General features: G+C 40.6%; 1 protein-coding gene across 3 annotated transcripts in view; it reads left to right on the forward strand.

The window, feature by feature from the left end:
* The first annotated feature begins 23 nt into the window (after positions 1 to 23).
* Positions 24 to 24,987, forward strand: part of LOC111610575 — a 44,865-nt gene continuing 19,901 nt past the window's right edge. For all 3 annotated transcript variants that reach the window (XM_023345208.1, XM_023345210.1, XM_023345209.1), the window contains exons 1-9: positions 24 to 229; positions 19,063 to 19,131; positions 20,306 to 20,330; positions 20,453 to 20,470; positions 20,666 to 20,728; positions 22,130 to 22,266; positions 22,353 to 22,469; positions 23,211 to 23,268; positions 23,348 to 23,395. In XM_023345208.1, coding sequence (XP_023200976.1) covers positions 206 to 229; positions 19,063 to 19,131; positions 20,306 to 20,330; positions 20,453 to 20,470; positions 20,666 to 20,728; positions 22,130 to 22,266; positions 22,353 to 22,469; positions 23,211 to 23,268; positions 23,348 to 23,395 — 559 coding nt within the window. In that variant the 5' untranslated portion in view covers positions 24 to 205. The remainder of the gene's footprint in view (positions 230 to 19,062; positions 19,132 to 20,305; positions 20,331 to 20,452; positions 20,471 to 20,665; positions 20,729 to 22,129; positions 22,267 to 22,352; positions 22,470 to 23,210; positions 23,269 to 23,347; positions 23,396 to 24,987) is intronic.

The raw sequence follows: 24,987 nt of genomic DNA on the forward strand, positions 1-24,987 counted from the left end.
GTCACAAGTCAGAGCGCTTAAATATAACCCTGGGCGTTAAATAAACACCAGAACGGGGACAGTCACACATCATCTGGATGGGAACTGCAAGGAGATTCCTTTCTGCTGGGAAAGTTGACGCTAGTGGTGAATTCCTGCAAACTCATTCTGGAAAGTGCGCCATGACTGTTTAGGTTTGTCCACAACGCGAGTTGCTTGCTCGACCATGGAGTGCAGCCTTTATTGCCAGGTGGGTGACTTCGTTCAAGACCGTAAAAACTTTCAACCTTTTCGTTCGCCAGTGATCCGCATGGCGGCGGTTAACATCTATTATCAGGCCAAGAGCGCGCTTTTCGGAACGAGTCATGGTTTAACCGGATCAAAATACACTGACGTTAGATAAATCACAGTATTTGTGCTTCTCTTGTTAGTTTTTTTTTTTTTTTGATCGCAATTGGGGAGAAAACGAGTAAAAGGAGGCATAACGTATAATATAACATAGTTTTCACACTATTCCCAACATGACTATAAATATCGTCATGTTGGGAATATATGACAGTTTTTATATTTTCGAAATGAGCTTTGAAATCAATATTAGTTACATCTGTAGCCCGCCTACAAAGGGGTGGTTGTTTCTATTTGTTGAGTCAGTGAAAGCCTCTTCTCTGCCCCGTTTGATTCCACTTCCTTTAAAAAACACACACACACACACACACACACACACACACACACACAAAACCCTCCTGAAATAACTGCTTCTATCGATATATGTAATCGTCATATTTTGGAAATGAGCTTTGAAATAATCAATATTAGTAATTACATCTACAACGAAAAACAATGCGTGAAGCGTTTAACCTACAAGTAAAAAAAACAAAAAACAAAGCACAAGCTTTGTTTTTTTTATAAGAGGCGCGGTTCAATAAATGTGATACAGGAAGTGACCTCAGCCATGTGCAACTGTTATTCCTTGGTTTGGTTGTCGGTCTAAAACACGCAGTTATGATGAACCCAGGATCAAGTTTCTTTCGCTTTAGCTGTTAACGGAAAATGTTAATGTTATCCTTTCACAACCCATATCCGGTTCCTTTCTGCAAGACTGAACGGAACCAGCAAAGTCTGAGTGGAGTTTTAAACATGAAATTGTAGATGAGACTATGTGGTTGTGATTTAAAAATAAAACAATATAGGCTCTTTTTAAATGGAAAGATAAATTGTCTTAACACAAGTTGGCAGTAGGTTTTCCAAAGCTTACTTTACACATCTGAATCTGTGGTTTCTTGGTTCCTTGCTGTAAATAAACTCAAGGTTCATCTTTGATTAAATGTAGGCTACAGCTGTGTCTTCTACTAAATATAGCCAAGCCATTTCCCCAATTTATCTTTGTCGTACTGTACTGGTTAGACTGACATTTATGTTACAAATATTCATCTACCCATATCTAGAAAAATTAGGTAGAGTTTGTAAGAGTATATCCAGAGTTTATCAGCCTCTTGTTTAGCAGTTTCATCCATTAATATGTCTGTACACCCATTAATTTCCTTGGAAAAGAAAATGGAACTAGAGAATTTTTGTTTTATTTTATTTTTTCAGTTAACATAAGCATATTGTGAATTATTTGTCAGTACTCTCAAGTCACCGTTTGAAATATGAGCCGTTACTATTGTCATCTACTCGTCTCTCGATCAAGAAGGAGAAACTGGAGGTGGGAAGACTTTTTGTATTGCCTTATTTTTCTGTTTGGTTAATGGAAAAAAATATTTTTCTTTAAAAAAAAAAAAAGATCAAGTGTGTGGGGGTGTACGTGTGTGTGTAAAGCATTTCAAACAGGAAGGAGCTGAGTGATTGGAGGAGGGGTGCATTTCTGGCACTGACTAACCCTATGCATACTCATTCCTCTGACATCCTTAACCCAGGCAGGGGGTAAGAGGAGACAAGAGTAGTTGGTGGAAGTAGAGCTTTTATATTCACACCAAGTGTGTTAACAGCTACTTTTCGCTCTCTATACTATGTATATATTTCTTTATATACATAGTGTACATGTTTTGTCAACTTAATGATGACTACTGTCCTGAAAATACAGCCTCTTACAGAAGATTAGATTTGCTCTTGGGGATTGGAATTGGACATTACAGTCACATTTTTAGCTAACGGTTTTGGCAGAGTTGGGGAAACTTCCAATATATTTTCTGGTATGTTTCCCATTGCAAAACTCTACCATGTTTGGGGTTTTGCAGAAATTGGAAGGGAAGTGGGTTTTGGCTATAATTTTTTTAATATATGTGAAGTATTGCACGCCTAACCATTGTGCAGGCAGGTGTACTGCTTCTTACCCCCTGGCTGTTATTGGACCAACCAAACAATTGTGCTTTGTGGAAAATACAATACAATACAAACTGAATGCTACTCTTGTAGGTTGTCTGTGCTTGAATGGTGCTTTCCTCCTGCCAATTAGATTTTGCCTATTCCTTGTCTAACATAGCTAATACGTTAGCTTGGATGCTTTACCCTTTTTGCTTTTAAAAATTAATCATGATCAATAAAAAAAATGTTAAATTTACTGCACAAATATTCACCACCTCTAGAGTGTTGACCTAACTCAACAGAGATCCAGTCAATTGGTGCTAGTCATCTCACAATGAGTGAACTGTAGATTATGAGTGATTGTCTGGAAGGTCCATTCATCTGTTGAATATTCATGGCTACCATTTCAGTATGAAGACAAAAAAAAAAACACTCCAAGCAAATCAGAGAAAAGGTTATTGAAAAGTACAAGCCAGAGGATGGATATAAGGCACTTAACATCCCTGGGAGTTCAGTTTAATTAATCACAAAATGGAGGGAATATGTAGCCTAAAGTCCTCACAACCTGAGTGACTACAAGAAGGAGACCAGTGAAAGAGGACATCTTATGGTGAAGGAGTTTCAAGCTTCGATGGCTGAGATGGGAGAAACTCTGCAGGCAACTGTTCCCTGGGATTGTCACCGGTCAAAACTTTGAGTGAGAAGCAATCCACTGTTGAAGAAAACTCATGTGAAGACTTGAATAGAGTTTGCCAAAGAGACTCCATGGTCAAGAAAGTTCTTTGGTCTTTTTTCCCGTCAGACAAGATGCTGCAAACAGGAAGGGGAACTGAGTCTCCAGGGTCGTTGCACAACCTGGGCTGAAGAAGCATATGACCTGAAAAAGAGGAAGAAATTGCTTGGTCCCCTCTGCAAGAGATCTATGACATAAGAGAATATTAATTTTTAATCAAGACAACACCCTGAAGCGTCCAGCTAAAGCTACACAAAGAAAAGAGAAGTTATGGAAAAAACAACTTGGATGTTCTGGAGAACATCCAAGACTGAGGTCAAAGCCCAGACCTCAATCTGATGGAGAATTTGTGGTATTTTGGTTAAAAATGCCACCAAAGCCAAATTCTGTTGATCATGATTGGTTTGTAAAGGCAATAAGGTCAAATCAGCTGACAGCTCAAAGACGAGGTGAAGGCATTCTTATTTCTAAACCTTTTCAAAAGCACTAATGTCTTGGTTGTTTGGAAACTGCACATAAAAAAAAATCCTTTGCCATTATGAGACATTTGGCTGCGTTCACATTGCATCTTGAAGTGACCCAATTCCAATTTTTTTTCGTTTTTTTTTTTGTCAAATCAGATTTTTTTGCCGTAGCCGTTTACATTCCCAAATAAATGCGACCTGTGTATGTTCCGCGGTGTGAACGGGCAAACAACCTGAAAGTGTCCCCCATGTGCAATAAGGTCAGTGTTCTGCCAACCGCCATAAAAACAAGCGGTCAGTGTTTGCGGAAGTAAACATGGATGTTAAAGGTGGAGCATAGACTATATATTTGAAGTTGTTATCCAACCGGAGAAAGCATATTAACAACTTAATCCTCATTATAATCCGTCACGATTGTTGGTTTTTCTAACCGCTGGCGCGCATCACGACGCAGAATACTGACATTTGTCGAGTGTCGGTGACGTTCAAGTTGGATGAATGTGACCTGGAAGTTAGGTGGCATTTGAATCTGATGTGCATTGGATACCCAAGTGTTCTGTGTCGCATTTGAAAAGAATCCGACCTGTGTTGTTCACACTGTCATGAAAAGATCAAATACAGGTTGCATTATAAAAAAAATCGGAATTGGGTCACTTCAGGCTGCAGTGTGAACACAGATTATGTTTAGCTGACTTTGTGTTTCTGTGTTTGTTATGATGTAAAGCACTTTGAAATGCCTTGCTGCTGAAATGTGCTATACAAATAAAATGTTATTGATTGATTAGCTCTTAGAGGTGGAAAAAAACTACTGAACTTTTTTTTACAAAAAGTAAAGGGTTGCATGTTAATATTTTCTGGTCATCTGTTTTCTATTTAAGCTGGCATACTTGTTTTATACAAATAAAACTGGTTGTTAGGTTGACTTAACTTGGGGAACGTTTGACTTTCTGTTTGTATCTGCGCATTGTTTTTGTAACATTTTCTTTGCTACTTTTTTGGGGGGTTTTTTTCCACAATTGATGTGCAATGTTGAGGTTTTTATGTTGTGTTTAAGGATCTACACTGATGGTGTGAAGTAAAAATTGTTTTATTTCTCTTAATTTTATTTAATTCTTTTACTCGTTTAACCACATTAGTATTGATCAATCTGTTGGAGTATGTAGGCTAGAGAGTTTCTGCAGAACCAGTCAGAGGGTTTCCTGCAGCAACTGCAGCAGGCTGATGGCGACAATGCCTCACCAAACATACCACAGCAAGGTGCCAGTATTTAATGGATAAGAACAGATAGTTTAGATAATTATAGTGTGATGGAATAAGCCCTGAGGCTTACAAGTTTCTCTATAGAATGTCATCAACTCAGAGTTTTGAGAAATTAATGCACCTGCTGGGTATTCTGGTCTGACAATGTTCTTGTTATGCAAAATTGTTCCAATAGCAAACCTGATTCTTGGAGACTCACACATTTAAACAAGATGTTTATCATCCAAGGAGTTAACTGACCCTCCAGTGAGGACGAGGTTGCACTCTCCCCACCCTGTGGTTTCTGACCTGCATGAAAATTGTTCAACTGAAACTGGAGTGACCACATTGTGTGTCATGAGTTCTATATATTGTGAGGGCTTGCAGCTCCAAGTCAGAACTCGGAGCAGCTCGCTGCTGTGTTGTTCTCCGTCTGCAGACGAAGTAAAGCTTTGCTCTTTGTCTTTTTCCAGAGTCTAAACCTGATCTGTTATCACACAGATTTTGTCCACAATGGTAACTTCAAAAGATGTACAACAAGACAAAATTGGGGGGGAGGGGTGATATATCAACATTTGTTGAGGTTTATTGCAAGAACTACAAAATTAAACTTCTGTCCTTTGGGATAACAAGTGGTAAAGTTGTCCAAGATGATGTATTGGAATACATAGTTGGCAGCATAATATATTGAAAGATTTTTTTCTTGGGGGGTAGGGGGGATGCGTAATCAAAAAGAATCACCAAGATGGAAATCCCCAAAATTAGTCTTGGACTTACTACTTGCTTGTTGGGAAGGAGAGAATGCATTGAGTTACAGTCTGCTGGTCAAAAAACGCAAACAGACAAAAGAACTGCTCTAAATTTTGTACATGGAAAACGAATGCAGGGCAGAGGCTGGGGGAACTCTAGAATTGAGCTGCTGAGGGTGGCAGCATGTTGGAGTACCTCTGTACTTTCATAATAATACTAGCATGGGAGTCTGGCATGGCTGCTCAACGTAAAGGTAAATAGTCCCTTTTAAAAAGTTCATAAGAAGAAATAGTCCAGACCGGCGAACTGTCATGTTTAGTTCTAAAATTAATATAAAAATTACTACAAAAATTCAATAATGGTAAAAACAATCAAATGCTCACAGTTTGGGACAGGCTGCCGTTGTCAAGGCGCCATAGCAACGTCAAAATGAATTGATCAACTTCAAGCCCTGACAAGGACTCAGCAAGAGTATAAGGAACGCAGTATTATGTGTTTTACGGAGACATGGCAGCAGGACTGTCCCTGCACAGTCTCTCTGCCAGGCTTAATGACTGTACAAGCAGACAGAGCTTTAAGAGCAGCAGGAAAAAGAAGGGAGGTGGATTAGCAGTGTTTGTGAATGACAGGCGGTGTTACCCAGGACATGTTACTGTGAAGTGTTGTCTCTGCAGTCCAGACATTGAACTCTTGCTTCACTTCTGGTGAAGAGGCTGCCTGTTAGGAAGATTGCTGTTAGGAAACAGTCACAGGAAGCAGAAGGGCCCCTCCAGGCTTGTTTTGAAGCATCTAACTGGACTACTCTCTGCCAGCCACATAGCGATGACATCAGTGTCATGACTGAGTGTGTGACTGACTCTATACTTCTGTGTGGACAGCACCATCCCCACTGGAACAGTGAAATGGTTCCCAAATAACAAACCCTGGATCACCAGTGACTTAAAGAAACTTTTAAGCAAGAAAAAAGAGCCTTTAGGGAATGAGCCCAGGAGCTATTGAGGAGTATACAGAAGTAGCTCAAAGTCAAGATTAGAGGCAGCCAGGAGAAGTACATGAAGAAGCTGGAGAATAAACTGCAGAGGAACAATATCAGAGATGTGTGGTCAGGGATGAAGATTAAAGGCTTCAAACAATAGGAGAATCAGATAGATGGAAGCCTGAACAGAGCAAATGAGCTGGACACATTTTTCAACAAGTTCAGCTCAGGAACAAGCTCATCATTGTCCTCATCCATACAGACATCTCACCTTCCTCTGACCCACTTCTTTCCTGTCAAACCTCAGATGTCCCATCTTCCACCTCAGTCATGGACTCTTCTGCTTCCACAAGTTTGTCTTCATCCAAATCAGGAGATGCTGCTGCTCCCTTTGCCTCCCCCTCCCACTTTTCTGTATCTAGAAGTCTGGTGAAGAGGCAGCTGGAGAGACTAAACCGGAAAATGGCTGCAGGTCCAGATGGTGTCAGCCCCAGAGTTTTGAAGGCCTGTGCACAGCAGCTCTGTGGGATTCTGCAACATCTCTTCAACCTTAGCCTGACCCAAGAGAAGGTTCCACTGTTGTGGAAGACATTCTGCCTGGTTCCAGTACCAAAGAAAACTCACCCATCAGTCATCAACGACTATAGGCCTGTTGCCCTGACATCCCACATCATGAGGATCTTGGAGAAAGTCCTGTTGGCCCACCTGAATAAGCAGACAAGCTCATATCAAGACCCACTGCAGTTTGCTTAAAACCATGGAGTTGGAGTTGAAGATGTCGTCATACACCTACTTCAACAAACCCACTGTCATCTGGACAAAGCAGGCAGCACTGTGAGGATCATGATTTTTGATTTATCTAGTGCATGTAATACAATTCAGCCTGATCTGCACTTTGAGAAACTCCAGAAGACACAGGTGGAGGCCTCAACAGTCGCCTGGATCTATGACTACCTGACAAATGGACCACAGTTTATGGGACTGAAGCAGCATCAGAGCCAGGGACTTAAAAAGGCTCAGCAGACTGATAAAGAAGGCTGTTTCTGTAGTGGAACCTCTGGAGATGATTATGCAAAGTATTATGGTGGGTGAGGCGGCATAGCAAATGTATGTTGGAGTTCTGTCTGTAAATCAAGTCATTCATGCCCTTATTTGCAAATAAGGGCTCTATAAAACGTTTATGGATCATAGATTTTCTGGGTTTGCAACATGGAACAAATTTGCTAAGCCAGTCAGTGAAAAAGATGAACTGCCCTCTGATCAGCCACAGCATTAAACCACTTGCCTTACATTCTGTACGACTTATGCCTCCAAAAGCAAGTCTAGTATGTTGAGTTAAGAATGTAAAAGAATCTCTTTGGTTGCAGATTCTGCCATATGATGTGCTCTTTGGAAGATTGGTTGGTTCAAATACCAATTGAGCCCTTTTGCCACTTTTTATTGTTCCTCTCAGCAACATTGAAGTTGCATGGATAGTGACAAGTTCTTTGTCCTACTGACAGGGCATGTTGGACAAGATCAAATATTCCCTCCTGCTTATTTACTCTTCATTTGCCTGGAAGAAGTGAGAGAGCTTTGAAGGGAAGGCTAATAGTTTTTTCTGGTGTCTGCAGCCCGCAGAGCTCTAATTTTGCCTTTAGTCCACAAGAACACCAAAGAGTTGAGTTTTTAAAGAATTTTGTTCTAGTTTGCAGATCATTTAATCTCACAGGAGTTTAATATTGTGGCTGGTTGCTGTTAAACTTAAAACAGTTCTTGGCAAGAATGCCATTTCCTAATCTAACATTTGTCAAATATGGTGAAGTTGACTTTACTCCCATGGGTGATCTAAAGATGAAGTAATAAAAAATTGACCTACTACGATACAAAATGTGAAATTAAGAAATGTCACTGATTGGCCTAAAGTGGAAAAAAGGTTGTGAAGCAGCATTACTTATTCATAATTTTAACAATAATCAAAATAGTAATTATGTTTCATGTATCCAAACTTTGGATTATGGATACATTTGGATTAACGGCTACTTTGAAGACTGTGTACAGATTAATTAGATGGCTGATGTTTCGACGTCTTTACATCTCTTAGTATGTTTAATACCTTGTAAAAGGTTTTTATTTTCTATAAGTACTATTAATCTTACAAGCCTCATCAGAATGCATATACTAAGTTACTGAGTAAGACTGCATGACATTCACATTTAAGTTTTGGCCTTGTTCTTAGCACAAAAAAAGGCCTTCCAGGGTGAACTACTGCCCCCAAACTCACCCGCCCGGCTGTTCCTCACAAAGCGTCCCCACCAATTTGCAACAAATTGCAAATTGTTGCAATTTGTTGGCGGTCGGAAGTATGCATAAATCTGTGTGTATACTTCCGACTCGGCAAGATTTTCTAAGGGTTTGCTAGGGAACAGAAGCACAACATTTGACTCTGTGCACTATAACTGCACCCGACGCTCTCTCCTGTAAATTATTGTATCTGATCCAAAGATTACTGGAGTTTATTGTAGGTTGTTGACTTGTAGTGTTGTGTTGAAAATTGATCGTAGGTGAGAGTTCTGGGAATAGAGGAGCTGAAAGGAGGCCGGTGTTGACCAACTGAAGCATGAGACGCACACACGGACCAGGACAAGGGAGGAAACGAGAAGAATCGTGCGCATCAACTCAACACTGGGCTATTACCATTTGGACTAAGCACCACTGAAGAACTAAACGGCAATGGCAAACCTAAAAGGGAATTTGGTCACAACTGAACATTTGGATTTGCCTCAACTCAAAAACTGCTGTTGTAAATGACAGTTGTGTAGAGCTAGACAAAAATCACAATATTATGTTGAGAAAACATGGATGTGAAAGTTGATTTTGTGTTGATCTTCTGGTCAAAACAAATGTGTTCATTGATGGAAATCCTTGAATCTTGACCATTTGGATGAAGTGTGGTTTTTGTGAAAAAACAAACTAAAAAATGATTGTAGTAAAAGAATATATGCATTGCAAATGTTATGTCTGATCTTTTATTAATAGATTTGTTATCTTGATCAGTTGTCTAATTGGTAATGTTAGTCATGATGTTCAGTGTCATCTGTTCCTTTTTTGGGGGGGATCAGAAAAATAAGTTTCAAAACTGATTTTTAAGTGTCACAGGCCTGCTATTGTGCATTTGCTCATCTGTGAGTCTTGTCATTTGAGGTCATAATTTCTAAGGGGGACTCTGGCAAATTACTTGTACACTTCATTAGTAAATTCAGAAAACAAAAATAAATCTGCTGTGGTTCAGACAGAGGAAAATGCTAATCTTTCAATCCTTTTTCATATAGACCCATTTAATGAATTTTGCAGTTTAGTAACTCTTGGCAGAGTGTCCCTTGAATGGTGACTGTATTTTTTTTTCTTGTATACTATATTCTGTTTTCTATTGATTTTCTTTAGTTGTGATGTTTGAACAAATTTTGATAACCCATTCACAGCTGATTAATTTCAGAATTTATCAGCACAATTGTGCAAAAATCCTACCAAAGAATTGATTAATCTTAGCAGTTGGTGAGTCAGTGATTACATGACTTGTGACCACAATTGACCAGTTTTAGCTTGGCAAGTTATTTGCCAATCTAAGCCACACTTTTTCCCATTTTCCTTCTGTAAATGGGTAGTGCTGTATAAGATTTTTTCACACCAAACTATTATTTTTTCTTTCCCAGTTTGAAAATAATTCAAAAGGCATGATCTGTTCATTTGTGTAACTTTAGAGCAGTTACTGTTTCCTGAAATACAAGCAAGGAGAAGTAGTGTCCTTTGAGAACACAACTTTTCAAAGGACACTACTCATTTGGCTGACCACCATCACTGCAATGAAGAGTCCAAGGACCAGATTCAAGACTTTGGGACAAGAGTGTTTTGTCAGCTTTTATGTGTATACACCCTGTGCATGCAAAATGACAATAAAGTCAGTCTAAGTCTAAGTTAGCATAGGCTGTAGTTTGGTTTTAGTGGTTTGCATTATTTTTATTTTTTTTTAATACTGTGCTGATGTATTCTGTACTTGGTGTTCTGATTAATATTAGGAGAAAACCTGCATAAACTGTTCTCAAAGGTGGGTGGCAAGGGCCTTAACCTTAAAATGGATGTACAAATTTTATTTGCTTTTACTAAAGCAATTTACTCACATACGTACCGAAATTGTTTACCATTTGAGAGAAAACTGCAGCTGACTATGATGTCACTGACTTTGGAGCAATCTCTTCTCCTAGAATTAGATGCGGAATCATTGGAAAGTAAAAATCATTTTAACTTGAAGACCCCTCTGGCAGAACCTGGCCCAGTGTGAACAGTCATCTGACGCAACTGAGAGAAGAGTGCCAGTGGGCTACTCTGGCTATTGCTTTCCTATGCTCTTCCCCTTGATTCACAACTCAGTCCGAGCTTTCTCCTGTTGACATGGATTCTGGTAGTTTCAACCTGGCCGATCAGTGAACAGAAGGAGAGGTTGTAAATGATAGGCTGTAAGGTATTCTTTGTGTTGACCAGAGAGATGACCTAAACCAAAAATGTTTGGCAAAAAAACATTTTTGCAAATGGTGCTCTGTAGCCCCAACTTGAAGGTAAAAGTCTAAACATGTCAAGCATGTCGAGTCAAGCATGTGTGGCATCTGCAGATATGTTATCTGCCCTTGACCCCTGTTAATTCTAGATGGAGGGATGACAGTACTGATTGTCTCTGCAGATCTGACTCTTCATTGTACTTCATTGTAGTCTATGATGGATAATCTTTATCCATCATAGGCACTATGATGAATGTGCTTAGGATAGATGAAATAAAGGATGTGTAGATGACAGGTTCCATCGCAATTTGCCCTTCAGTTGCCACAAGAAGTACAGTCTGAACCTTCAAACAGTGCAAGTGTGAAGAACAGCTCATGTCAAGAGAAAAGGGCATTTCCTAAGAACCAGAAGTTCTTGGTGGCCAAAGAAAAAGTGTTCTCTGGAAATCCATAGTCATCACTACACTTGAGCAAGTCAATGTCCAGGTGCTTCTGAGTGGAACAGTGGACCTGTCAATCCACCTTCTGTCTACATTCAGGTTGTTCTTGATCAGAAAAGTGACAGTGGTGAAACTCAGGAGTTTGCTGAGGGTGGGTTTCTCAAGCAGCAAGAAGCTACAAGCTTTCTTCTGGTGGCCAGTTAGGAAGCTTGTGACCCAGTGATGGTAAGAAGCTGCTCCTGTGAGATGGTTGGGCTTTTGGTGGAGGATACCTGGGTTGGTGGTATTCAATTTAAGACCAAGCTGAAATTGGCTTGGTTGGATTCTGGTATATCCTGGGTGATCAAAGTGAAGCAGAATGAAGAGTAGTTCCAAGTTGGCAGCATTATCATCAGCTCCTGTAGCTTTCCTGGTCTTTTAATGCTGAGAGTTAATTTACATTTTCTTCTGAGATCTTTGATGTAAGTAGAGGACCTGAGGGAGAATAGTTGGTAGAGTTGTTGGTGGCCAAATGGGTTGGAGGTCACTTACTGGTTTTCAGACATGCACAAGGTTGTCAGCCAGTTGGAAAGTGGGGGTCATCACAGTGTGAGGAGATGGGCTCTGTTAGTTAGTGATGGCACCTCCAAACTGCTGCTGCATCGTTGGTTAAGAAGCAGTTTTTACCATGGCTTCTTTTCCCTAAAGGTGCTCTTGGTTCGTTTGTTTCTTGTCTGCTGATCCTACCCCCGGTCCCGACTGCTGTAAGTTTCTTTGGTTCTACACAGCTTCTTCAGGGTTTATTGTTGTTGTAAGTGTGAGGTCTTGGTTTGCACATGGCTGTAGTTGAAGATGTAAACACACTACAATTTGTGCAGTCAAATCAGTCCTGTGACATGAGTTTTGAATCATCAGTCCTGGCCGCTGGCTTTGAGGTTTTCATTTTGTGTCAGTAGTTTGGAATGAGATGAAGCATGCAGTGATCAGTGAGTCTTAAAAGCTGTGTTTGTGTATCTCTGTGCAGGTTTGTTCGGTCTAGAACAAAAAGAACTCCTTCAGTGAGCAAAGTTGATTAAAAAAACCAGCCTGGTATCAGTAGTGTGCTGCCTTGGATGTCTTCACAGAGATTTGGTTGCAGTGATGTCAAGGATGGCATATCCACCGAGTTTTGCCAGTGTGCAAACATTTACTGAGTGGATAGACTAGAGCAAAGCACAAAGTCCGTACCAAGTTAGAAAAATTTAGAAGTGCACAACAAAGTGCTGCAACAGTGAGTGAGGTCATGCACAGGAGTGTTGGTGAGCTTGGCCGTGCCATATTGCACTGAGTTAAATGCCTCAACTATGAACCTAGTTTTTATGATGAAGGTACTGGTATACAAAGAAAAAAAAGATACATTAACGTATCTAACGCAAAAAGATACGTCGGATAAAGATTAATAGTGGAGTGTGACAGAAGAAGATAAGGGAGAGACGGATTAAAACGGCACTGAACTTACTTAGCTTGTAGATATAAAGGATGTGTGTTTTGGGGGTTGTGATAGTGCAGCTGCACATGACTGGTGAGAATTTCCCTACACTTTATCTCTGGACAAAAAAACGATTATACCACAGGAACACTATGACAGAACATTTTAGTGATTTTTATTTTTTTTTGTGGGCTCTAGTGTCCCTTATACGACAGTAGGCTGACAGGAAACTGGGAAGGAGAGTGGGGAAGACATGCGGCAAATATCGTCGGGTCCGGGAGTCGAACCCGCGATGGCTGCGTCGAGGACTCCAAGGCCTCCAAATATGGGTCGCGCTATCCACTACGCCACCACTGCACACCCCACATTTTAGTGATTTTGAAACTGATTTTTTAAAATATATCTCGGTATGCCTTGAAACGGGTAACCACGTCATACCTAGATCTAACAAGGACAAAAAGGGGCGTGGAAGTTCAGAAGGTGTCCTTGCATTTTACCAGCACTCTGCATCCTTCCTTTTGCCATGCTTTGAGCTGATTATGTGTCCATTGATGTGTTTATTTATTTTCTTTATTGCTAGTTTGAGCCCCCACCCCAGCCATGTATGGCCTTGTGCCATTTGGCAAGACATCTCACCTACCATGCCTGCTGGTGGTGGGCAGAAGAGGTGATGGCATGATATAGTAGGCTTCCCCACTGCAGCTGTGGCTACAATCCATAGCTTGCTGTCATCAGTGTGTGAATAGTGCATGAATGGGATTAACCGATTTCATTGTAAAGCACAAGTCTGATGTCATAAAATGGGCAACAAGTATTTGTATGTTTAAAGGAATTTTGCATCCAAAGAATTTTTAAGTATTTCTTTCTATTTAAGTTTTCTTTGTTTTGTAATGTCTGCTGCTTGGTGCGGTATTTTGATTTGAAGATTATTCAACCAAGCGAATGCAGTATTTGCAAGAAGTACTCTGAAAAGAGACCTACCTTTAACTGGTGCTGTGATTCATTTAAATTAACTTTATCAAGTTGCAAGCATAGTCACAGAGCCAGAACATTCATTGAACAAGCAAGTGTGAGGTTTAAAGGGGCAGTATTTGGTAAAATCAACTTTTTTGAGCTTTACATCATGTTATTCTCTCATCAAAAACATACCTGGAGTTTTGCTTTGATTCTCTAATGCATTTTTGAGAAATCCTTGAATTTTCCTCGGCAACCATACAGTTGTGCAAAATGCTTGGGGGGGGAAGGAGCGCAGCCTTTGGGGACAAAAGTCCTCCTCGAAGCTGCAGTTTCCAAACTTCCACATTACAGAACACGACCCCACTCAGCTCCTTAAGACTAGTCAGGAGAAATTGGCAAACACCAGGTAGAACTGTGCATCATGTGCTCATAAGAACTACTTCTAAGTGAAATACTGCCCCTTAAAATGCACACAACACACATTGTTCTCAAAGATATGCGCTCACATTCTCACTGCACGCGCCACCCAAACCTGTAAAAATGTGTCTATAAATTAAATCATATTTAGGATTTGCAGTGAGCTTGAGAAAGCTGAGCAATTTTTTATTTATTTTTTTTAGCTTTTATACTTGACACCTACTTAGGTGGTCACACTGACTGCACGAGGCAGCCAGGGTGTTGGGAAAATGAGTTTATCTAAAAGGTTATGTTTTCATATTATTCTTTTGTGTTTTTACTAGGCTCCTTTTCTTTCATGGTACATTATTAACTGTTCCAGGACATGGGGACAGTGGTTACCAGTTGCTTGTTACTCGCTGAGATGATATCCGCAGAGAGACACAGGAAATAATGCCACGTCAATAGTCACACTCAGTCTTAAAGAAAAGAGCTTGTATTTAAATTATGTGTAATCAATTAGGCCACGTTGCAGCTGTTTAGAGCTACAATGTTCATGTGATTAGGTCATACTCTGTTTCAATAAAAGGTAGTTGAGGACTGAGAGCCAGCGGAGTTGATCCCAGACAGTTGTTTGACGGCGGCTCTCCATGTCGGGCTTCTCTCCCCTCTTCTGCAGAAAAGCAACTTGTGTTCTTGGTTGATTCCTTGCAGGTTTGGAGCCAAAATAGACCTAACACACAGACAGTGTGATTAGTGTGCAATCCCAACTTCGCGCCTAGTTCAATGCATCAACTTTAGACCCACTTTGTTATCACTAGATAGATAGATAGATAGATAGATAGCATTTATTGTCATTGAACAGAATTCAACGAAATTTCCATTGCAGCTCCCGTGCAAAAGGTCAAATATATACAGTATAAATAAGCAAACACACAATAATAATAATAACAATATATACAACTAAATTAACTAAAGGCACTCAACCACACCAAAGAAGTAGCAGCAGGTCCAATTATGGCAAAGTACAGATAATGTGACAGTGCAAAGTGCAGAACAATATGGCCGTGTGGGGGTGGGGGATATGTATGTGTGACTGCGAGGTTATGATATGTGTGGGAGGGGGGGGACGGCAGGGAGTAATGGCTCTGACGGCTGTGGGGAAGAAACTGTTTCTCAGTCTATTTGTTGTAGTCCGTATATTCCTGTACCGCTTGCCTGATGGCAGCGGCACAAACAGTCTGTGGCCCGGGTGGCTGGAATCCATGGCTATGGATCCAGCTCTCTTCTTGACCCGGTCTGTGTAAATGGAGTCCAGGTCTGGGAGGGGGCATCCCACAATGCCTTGTGCTGTTCTCACCACCCGTGTCAGTTGTTTCCTCTCCAATGCTGTGCAGCTACCATACCACACAGTCATGTTGAGGCAGAGGATGCTCTCGATCATCGCCCTGTAAAAGTTCACGAGCAGCCGTGAGGAAAGTCCAGCCCGTCTCAGTTTCCTGAGGAAGAAGAGCCTTTGTTGTGCTTTCTTCACCAGGTGGGAGGTGTTTGTGTTCCAGGAGAGGTCAGAAGTGATGTGGAGGCCCAGGAACTTGATGTTGTCCACACGTTCCACCACTTCTCCATCTATGAGAAGGGGAGTGTGATCCGTCCTCCTGGACCTTCTGTAATCCACAATGACCTCCTTGGTCTTCCCTGTGTTCAGCACCAAGTTGTTGGCTGAACACCACTGAGTGAGCTGCAGAATCTCCTCTCTGTAGTGGGTCTCGTTGTTGTCTGAAATGAGACCCACTACTGTTGTGTTGTCCGCGTACTTCACGACTGTGTTGGTGGGGTGGATGGCCACGCAGTCGTGTGTAAACAGGGTGAAGAGAGCTGGGCTGAGCACACAGCCCTGCGGCGTGCCTGTGTTGAGGACCAGTGGGGACGATGTTGAGCCACTTATTCTCACCACCTGAGGCCTGTTGGTGAGGAAGTCTCTGATCCAGTGGCACAGTGAAGCGGGCAGCCCCACCTCGAGTAGCTTCAGCACCAGCTTGTCTGGGATGACGGTATTAAATGCTGAGCTGAAGTCTACAAATAGCATCCTGACGTAGGTGTTGGGATGCTGCAGATGGGTCAGGGCTGTGTGCAGAGTGATGGAGACAGCATCCTCTGTTGACCGGTTCGCTCTGTAGGCGAACTGAAGGCTGTCCAGGTTTGCGGGGATGAAGTCTCTGATGTACCTCAGAAGAATCCTCTCAAAGCACTTCATGATCACCGGGGTCAGAGCGACGGGCCGGTAATCGTTCAGGCTGGTGATGGACCTCTTCTTCGGTACAGGGATGATGGTGGAAGACTTGAGGCACTCAGGAACCGTGGCGAGCTGCAGGGACAGATTGAAAATGTTCAGGAACACTCCTGCCAGCTGGTCGGCGCAGGTTTTCAGCGTCTGGCCTGACACCTTGTCCGGTCCTGGAGCTTTGTGGGTGTTGATCCTCCTCAGGGTGGACGTCACCTGATGCTTCTGCAGGACGAGAGGCTGGTGCTGCTCTTCCAGTTGGGGTAGATGTACGGCTTCTCTGCTGCCCGCCGTGTCAAAGCGGGCAAAGAAACTGTTTAAGGTGTCAGGCAGGGTGGGGTCGCGGATGGTCAGCTGAGTGCTGTGTTTGTAGTCCGTCATGGTTCTAATGCCTCTCCACATGCTTCGGGGGTTGTTGTTGATGAAATGTTCCTCAATCTGCTGTTTGTACTGGAGCTTGGCCTGCTTAATACCTTTTTTCAGTTCCGACCGGGCCCTGCTATAAGCCAACCTGTCTCCAGACCTGTAGGCAGCATCCCGGGCTTTCAGCAGGGCCCGTACTGTGCTGTCCAGCCATGGTTTCTGGTTTGGAAACACTTTTATGGTCTTAACAGGGAGGACAGCGTCGGTGCAGAACTGAACATAGGACAGAACGGACGATGAGTATTCCTCCAAGTCTGTGCCGTCCCTGAACACCCTCCAGTCTGTATGCTCAAAGCAGTCCTGAAGTGCAGAGGAGGCCTCCTCAGTCCAGACCTGAACTATTCTGGTGGTCGGCTTAGTTCTGCAGGCCAGAGGCTTGTAGACAGGAATCAGCTCCACTGAGATGTGGTCAGACATGCCCAGATGTGGAGCTGCTACAGCCTTGTAGGCTCCGGGGATATTGCAGTATACCTGGTCCAAAATGTTATTGTCTCTGGTGGGAAAGTTTATGGATTTGTGGAATTTGGGAAACACAGCCTTCAGTTCCACGTGATTGAAGTCCCCCGCCACAATCACGGCCGCCTCCGGGTTAGAGTTCATCTGCACGCTGATCAGGCAGTACAGCTCCTCTAATGCTAGCTTAGCATTAGCCCTCGGTGGTATGTAGACGGCCACGATCACAATGGACGAGAGTTCTCTCACCAACTTGAAGGGTCTGCATTTCACCGCCAGATATTCCAAGTCAGGAGAGCAGAATGTGCCGACAGAGTGTGTGGCTGTACACCAGGCATTGTGTACATACAATGCCAAACCTCCGCCTCTGCCCTTACCCGAAGCTGCAGTCCGATCCGCCCGGAACAGAGCGCGCCCCGTTATCTCCACCGCTGCGTCCGGGATGTTGTCCTCCAGCCAGGTCTCTGTGACAACAGTCACACAGCTGTCCATCCGGCGAGAAGTAATCCGGAGTCGCATCTCGTCGATTTTGTTGACGAGGGACCTGGCATTGGTGAGGAAGAGGCTGGGGAGGGCCGGTTTATGAGGGCTAGCTTGTAGCCTAGCACGCACGCCGGCTCTCTTACCCCTCTTTTGTTTGCGCTGCCTCCTCCGTCGCCTTGGCAGCAGGGGGGGAATGATCATAGTCCCAGGTGTTCGTAGCAGCTCTGGAGGAATAAAGTCCAGCTTGGTGGGTGTGTGAAGTCCAAACTGTGTTCCTATGTCCCACAGTTCTAATCTGCTGTAAGTTGTAACGGCTTCCAGTAGTGTGTTGAGCGAAGATATCAATAAAAACAGGCTAAAAAAAACGAAAACACGGGAGCTCCGAGCCGCAGCGTCTACACGCGCCGCCATCATGGATCTTTTTTTTTTTTTTTTTTTGTCTGGTGTATAAAAGACATGTCTAAAATAAAGAACTGACACTTAACTTGGCGGGTGGATAAATAAAGGAGAAAGAACATTGACCATCGTTGTAAGATATTGACATTGTTTTATGTAAAGTTAGATGCTGTGTGCATAGTTATTGGTAATTGTTTTCATGTGCATATATAATTCTTCATCGAAACTAAGTGGAGATCAGACATGGGTTTTTATAGGAAAGGAGTCCTATGCCGACTGTAAGTGGCTTGATCAAAAATGTTGACATGCTAATTTCAATAATTTCCCTCTTGCTTCCCCAATTCAAAGGGACTGTAAATACAAATTAGCTTATGCTACAATCTATTAAAGTGCATCAAATGGTTATGTTTGATCTGTCCCTTCCTAAATAGTTTATCATTATTAAAGCTTATTATAAATGCACCCTTACGAGAGTTTTCCTGCAGAATGTCAGCAAGGCTACATAACTTTTTAAAAACATTGTTTCAGTAAATCTTTCAACTTATTTCCAAGTTCATGTTTTTCCTAGCAGTCGCTCGCTGTTCTGGACAGAACTAATCATTACTCTACTGTAAAGAAAGAAGGCACTTTTTTCCAAATTGTAACGTTCACAACTTGTTTACTCTTTCCTCTGCATCGACCCTGATTGTTATATAATTATATTTGTTCTGGTTTAGTTTTACTTGTGTTTTTATGTACCACTTTTGTATAATTGCATGACTATTCTGATTTTTACATCATCTGCCCCCATTTTATTTATTTTTTTTTAGATCTGTTGCCAAAGATTTGAAGAGCTGCATCATTTTAAGAAACATATGACTGCAAAAAAACATCAACAGGTGAGAGTTGCAGTTAATCGTTCTCTAAGTGTTTTGTTTCGGTGTGTGTTAAAGGTAGAAAAAGACTATGTTGATGCAGGAATTCGTGGGAAAAGGACCTTAAAGTATTGAGAGCATAGTAATTAATATACCTTTCTTAAAACTTATATTTCTGTTTAAAGTCATTGTTTAATTAATCTTATAAGAATGAAATGTAATTGCAATGTATGTTGGAATACTTTGCAACCTTAGTACTGTGCTGCAAGTATGTCAAAGGTACAAGTCAGTTAGGGTCAGAACAGAACGAAGAATGCAGAACAACAAAGAGGAACTTGGAAATTGAGCAAGAGTGAATGTGGGAGTAACTCCAGATGGCGATTGAAAAGGAGAAATGAGTCGCAGAGGGAGTTTAACAATGCAGTTGAGAAGTCGCATAGTATCTAGTTCCCACAGCCAAGGGCTGAAAAAGTCTAAAACATTCTGGAGAGGAAGAAAGTGCCAAGTCCCAACTGTAGTCAGAGTGATGCAGACAGAATACCTACAGAGGACCGCGTCCCAGAACTAAGGAGAGACCAAGACTCTGCACTGCTGAAAGGGGGAGAAGCCAACTGCCCTCATCCATGGCTCCAGATTAGACAGCCGTCCTTCACTCCCCTGCAGAGATCTCAATTTATTGCAACAGACTTGGTCGATGGCCAAGGAATTCACAGCTAATAAGAAGCTGAACCATCCAGAGGACAACAACAAAATCTCTTATGTCCATCCCCTGGAGGGGAGGGAAAATAAATAAATCACTTTGTGAAAAACTCTTTTTGAATTGTTACTGAAACACATGTATGTTTTGATTATTTTTTAGACAGAAACGTAATATTTTGACTTGCAACCTCTTGTTAATCAATGGTTTTTCTAAAGTGGTTAAAATGGAAGTGAATCATATACTGTAGCATGTGACTTTGACACGACTGTGTTATGATTTAGGTTTCCTCTAAAATCTTTACCTCTGTATAATTTTCAGAAAGACCTGGACTGAAATGTGTTTTATATTCAAATTGCACCCTGTTTTACAGTAAGCTAACAATACCTAATTAAACAGAAATGAAGAAAAATGTCTAGCTTACTGAAATTGGAAAGTGCCAGAAAAAGACAAGCTCTTAAGGATGGCCTTTTAATTAAATTCATCTTTACTGTTTTCCAGATGCTTCAAGATGTTTTCCAAAAAGGTAACATTCACTCTGTTTAGCTGCCTTGTGTTTGTTTCACAATGTTCTTTGTGCATGCTTTGTGAATACTTTGTGTATTAAAATGACTTTTGTTTTTTAATAAAATGTTCCTCCTTTCTTAGGACGCATATTCTGCACTTGTAAGTACATTATAGTGTGTTTCATAGTTTTGACCACATCAGAAGTTTTTTTTTTTTTTTTTTTTTTTGCTTTTTAATTAAAAAGTACAGATTTTGCTAAAAATCAAGAGTATATTATAACATTCTTACTGTTCATTTTAAAATTAAATTTTATGTTTTGTCCACAGAAATTAATCTGTAATATTTCTTTTTAAGACCAGATACCCTACGTTGTGTTTGTGGCTCCAAAGCGCAAAAAAGAGTTTCAGAAATCTGTTGGTGAGTATGCCGCAGTTTCTCCATTTTCGGCACTACATATTTACATATTTTTGCTGCTACAAAGTGTAATAGCTATAAGAATGCTATATATATATATATTATATTTTGACTTTTGAAACATATATACAAGTCAGCTATAATAACTGAATACATTTAGATATTAGCTGGATAAATTGTCCTCCCATTTGCTGGATTAGCCAACCTGAAGCTGCTTAATAAACATATCACTAGGAGCTGGCAGGCTATAGTCTTAGAGCAAGATTAGCTTCACAATGGTTGGTGCTCTTTTTTTTTTTTTACCACTTCATGAGAGTGTTATTTTGTCACCAAAATAATTCTGAGGCACAGATTTTGACTCGTTTGTAATCAAGGTAAACGTGTGGGAACATTTGTTGAGTCTGCTTAGTAGCATTGCTTTGCTGCAGGCGGGAGAGGGGCGAGGCTATGCTACTCTACACGCCATGCACTCAGAGAAAACTCTAGTCACTTTGGTGCTTTTCTGGGATCTTATTAAAGAAACATTGAACTGTAACAATGGTGTGATGGAAAATACTGGGGCAGTATTGAACTAGTATAGCACAGTAGAGTTTGCTCAGGATGTCCTGGTTCTCTAGAACTTGACACCCCCAATAATAATAGATTATTTGTTTACCAGCAGGCATGGTAGGTGAGATGTCTTGCCAAATGGCACAAGGCCATACACGGCTGGGGTGGGGGCTCAAACTAGCAATAAAAAATAAACACATCAGTGGACACATAATCAGCCCAAAGCATGGCAAAAGGAAGGATGCAGAGTGCTGGTAAAATGCAAGGACACCATATTTGGGAAATTAAAGAAATAATATGGTTAATGACGGGTAATTCATGGGGTGAGAGAATACTTTTCTCATAGGGCCAAGGTCCCCCCCCTTCTTAAAATATTAAAAAACATAGTCCGAAATCTACTTATTGTATTTACTTTGGACTTTTGTCGATGTGAAAAGGAGTTTGATCTAAAGTGCTTAGGTCTGTAATAAAAAGTGATAACAAAATAACATGATAAGGGGGAAGAATAATTTTTCCTAGGATTAATTCTTGACACCAGTAGCTGCTAATGTTGTGAATTTTTATTCTTTCTCTTCTTGTTGTTCTTCATGAAATTCCTAGTGAGAGTTTAATGTTGCCGAGTGAAGCAGAGTTTCTTTAAGCAAAGTACATTGACAACATTTGGATGTGCATAGGTCATGACCTCCTGGTTCCTGACTTCACACCTATTACTTTGAAACACTAAATGAGCCCAAGTTTTATTTTTCTGTTTGCACCTTGTCTGGTTGCAGATTGCAGACTGTTTTGTGTATTTGTGGTTTACTAGGAGGTTTTATTTCAGTTGGAGGTAATTGTTGTATTCCTATTTTCTTTCAGGTCTGTCTCTGATCACTCTGTGTTTCAGTCAAAATCCTGATTCAAGTTTTTACCTCTGCCATGTTTGTAAGGATAAATACTCCAGGAACACAATTTTATGCCACACGTTTTCACAAAGCCACTGCTTTCACTACTTTGTAAGTATTAAACATCTTTAAATGACTATTTAAATGAAAATCTAGAGTGAGCTGTTAACCATATATATATACATATATATTTAAAGGTAAATACAAACCCAGATTATTTGAGTTTCTCCTGGAAACCCGAGATGGACATGGCGACCCTTCTGGGGTGGAAGCTCAAAAGGGAAAGCAGAAAATCTGAGCTTCAAACCTTGCGGGTTGGTATTCTGATGCTGTAAATTGTCAAAATGATAAATGGTGCTGTCAAATAATGTAATTAAACTTACTGTTTTTCATCAACATTAAATACACTGTGCATTTGAAGTTGGTTACAAAATCTTTAAAGAAATGCATCTCTTTCTATCTTGGCGGTTAATCGCATGTTACTTTTTTGTAGCACTGTTTGCTAGATATTGTCATCTGAAGTATGTTTGCCTTTTTGTCTATTTCTTAACGATGGTCAAAAAAGCAGTAGAAACTAATCAAATGATTTATAATAAAGTTATACCATGGACACAGTGTAACTCGTACAGAACTGGAGCGGTTGGTGCGACAAGCTAACTGTGATCGACACTGAGACAAAAAGAAAGGGGGAGCAGGAAATGTCTGCAGCAAAGCTAAAAATATTTTAAAATAAAAAAACCAAACCAAAAATACACAATTAACTACAGGTGGTTCTCAATAAATGGCAGTAGTACTGAAAAGGTAATTTATTTCAGTAACTTAGTTCACAAAGTGAAGATAATTGTATAAATTGCAGATGGATGTTTTCAAATCTTTAGTGCTGTTAATTATATTTTCTTCCCCCAATTCTCAAAGCTTCTAAGATTAAGCTTGGTCATTTTTAAAGGTTTTTTTGTTACTTTTAATCAAGTGAGTCCAAAACAGATATTTGTTTGCCATTTGTAGGTTGCTTTTAGCATCAATAATCTTATTTTTTTAAAAATCTGTTTTTATAGTTATTGCATTTACCACCACTGCTCATGAAGAAGCTCATGTTATCAACCTACTCAGAAGGTATTATTTTACGATTTGTTCATTTATTTTTATTTTTTTAAATGTGGAATAATGACTATAATCTTGTGATTATTCCCAGTGATGCAAACCTTATGTGAAAATGACAAACTTCTTGAGAGGTTTGAAGGTGAGTATCTTTTTTTCTAAATGATAATTCAAAGTTTTATAAACTAAGACTGCACCACATTTAACAGCTAGAACCTTTTCTTTTTGTAAGTTAAATGAAGCTCTGGCATTTTATTTACTGATGATATTGAGAGGCAGGAGCACAAAGAGAAGCAGTGGACCGTAGTGCTTCTACCGTGGTTAAACATGAGTCCTAAACATTGTGCTTCAAAGCCATAGTGTAATCACCTGAAATGTGTACACAGCACACCACCAGATTTAAAAAATATTGGATATGATGGTATGCTTTGTGCTGCTTTTGTGGCTTAACAAGCTTTAAACAATAATCTGAAAAAATAAATATAGTTAAGTTAAAGAAAACACAGGTACAGAGTCTTGCAGAATGCAAATCTGCTCCAACCTACATGAGTTCACACTCTTACTCTATGGGATACAAAATAGATTGGCTGACAATCACCAGATGTCTTTGTTGGTGTCCAACACCAACACCTGCATATTGCTTGTTAAATAAAAATGTGCACTTTTCCACTGCGAGGCAGTAAGGCAGAAATATACTGCGGTCATTTCCTCCTATGCAAATTTTTTTATTATTTTCTTTTCCGCCCACGTTGGAGGGTTTTTAAGCATGAACAGCCTATTTAAAGTCATGAAACAACATCTCTCAGATTTAAGTCTGGACTTTGTTTTCCACTTTAGAATCTCCATTTTGAATTTTTTAACCATTTAGACTTGAACACAGCCTTTGTAGACATGTAATTAATCAGTTGATTATTAAGTAGTAAGGGGTGATTACTTTTTCACACAGGACCAGGTTGGTCCCTTAGCAAATTTTTATTTGAAAATGGCTCTGTATATACCCATCTTTACCCGACAACTTTGTTTGACGCTATAAATTATTTCAATTCAACAAAAACATGAGCCTGGAAATTTACATCCAGCATTTAATCTGCCATACAGCCTTGTTGGGAGATTCATGTTGTTGTTTTTTAAAGTGTTGTTTGGCATCTCAGCATGAAGAAAACATATCAACTAACCTGGCTAGCTCAATCGGTAGAGCATAAGACTCTTAATCTCAGGGTTGCAGGTTCAGGTTCCACGTTGGGCACCATTTTAATGGAGAGTGAAAGAAAAAAACCCAAAACGAATCATCACACCAGACTGTTTATATCTGCTTTTTTGGGCCAACGTTGGAGGGTTCTGCGCATTCCTGCATTACACAAATCATATTCTCACAGAAACCCCCAATTCTCACTGAGAGCAAGTCCTATTTATACTCAGATATGTCCGTGTGTGTATGTAGCATTCTCAACCAGTCCAGTTCCTTCTTTGGTTGACGCAGATCTCTTGGCTCGCGTTTTGCTGAAAGGATATGAGAATTTCCCGGAATCGCCCACAGCTGGGACTTTTCAACATTTGGCTGGATGGATATTTACAGGAGTTCAGGGATTGTTATTCCACATCTCTCCAAATCTGAATTCCTTCCTGACTTCTTGGTCAGAATGACCCAGTACATTTAACACAGCGCATTTCCTTTTGATAAAACCATACCTTAGTGCAAAACAGCCAAACAACATAATTATCAACTATTAGCAT

Source organism: Xiphophorus maculatus, chromosome 13, assembly GCF_002775205.1.
Source record: "Xiphophorus maculatus strain JP 163 A chromosome 13, X_maculatus-5.0-male, whole genome shotgun sequence".
NCBI classification, from domain to species: Eukaryota; Metazoa; Chordata; class Actinopteri; order Cyprinodontiformes; family Poeciliidae; genus Xiphophorus; species Xiphophorus maculatus.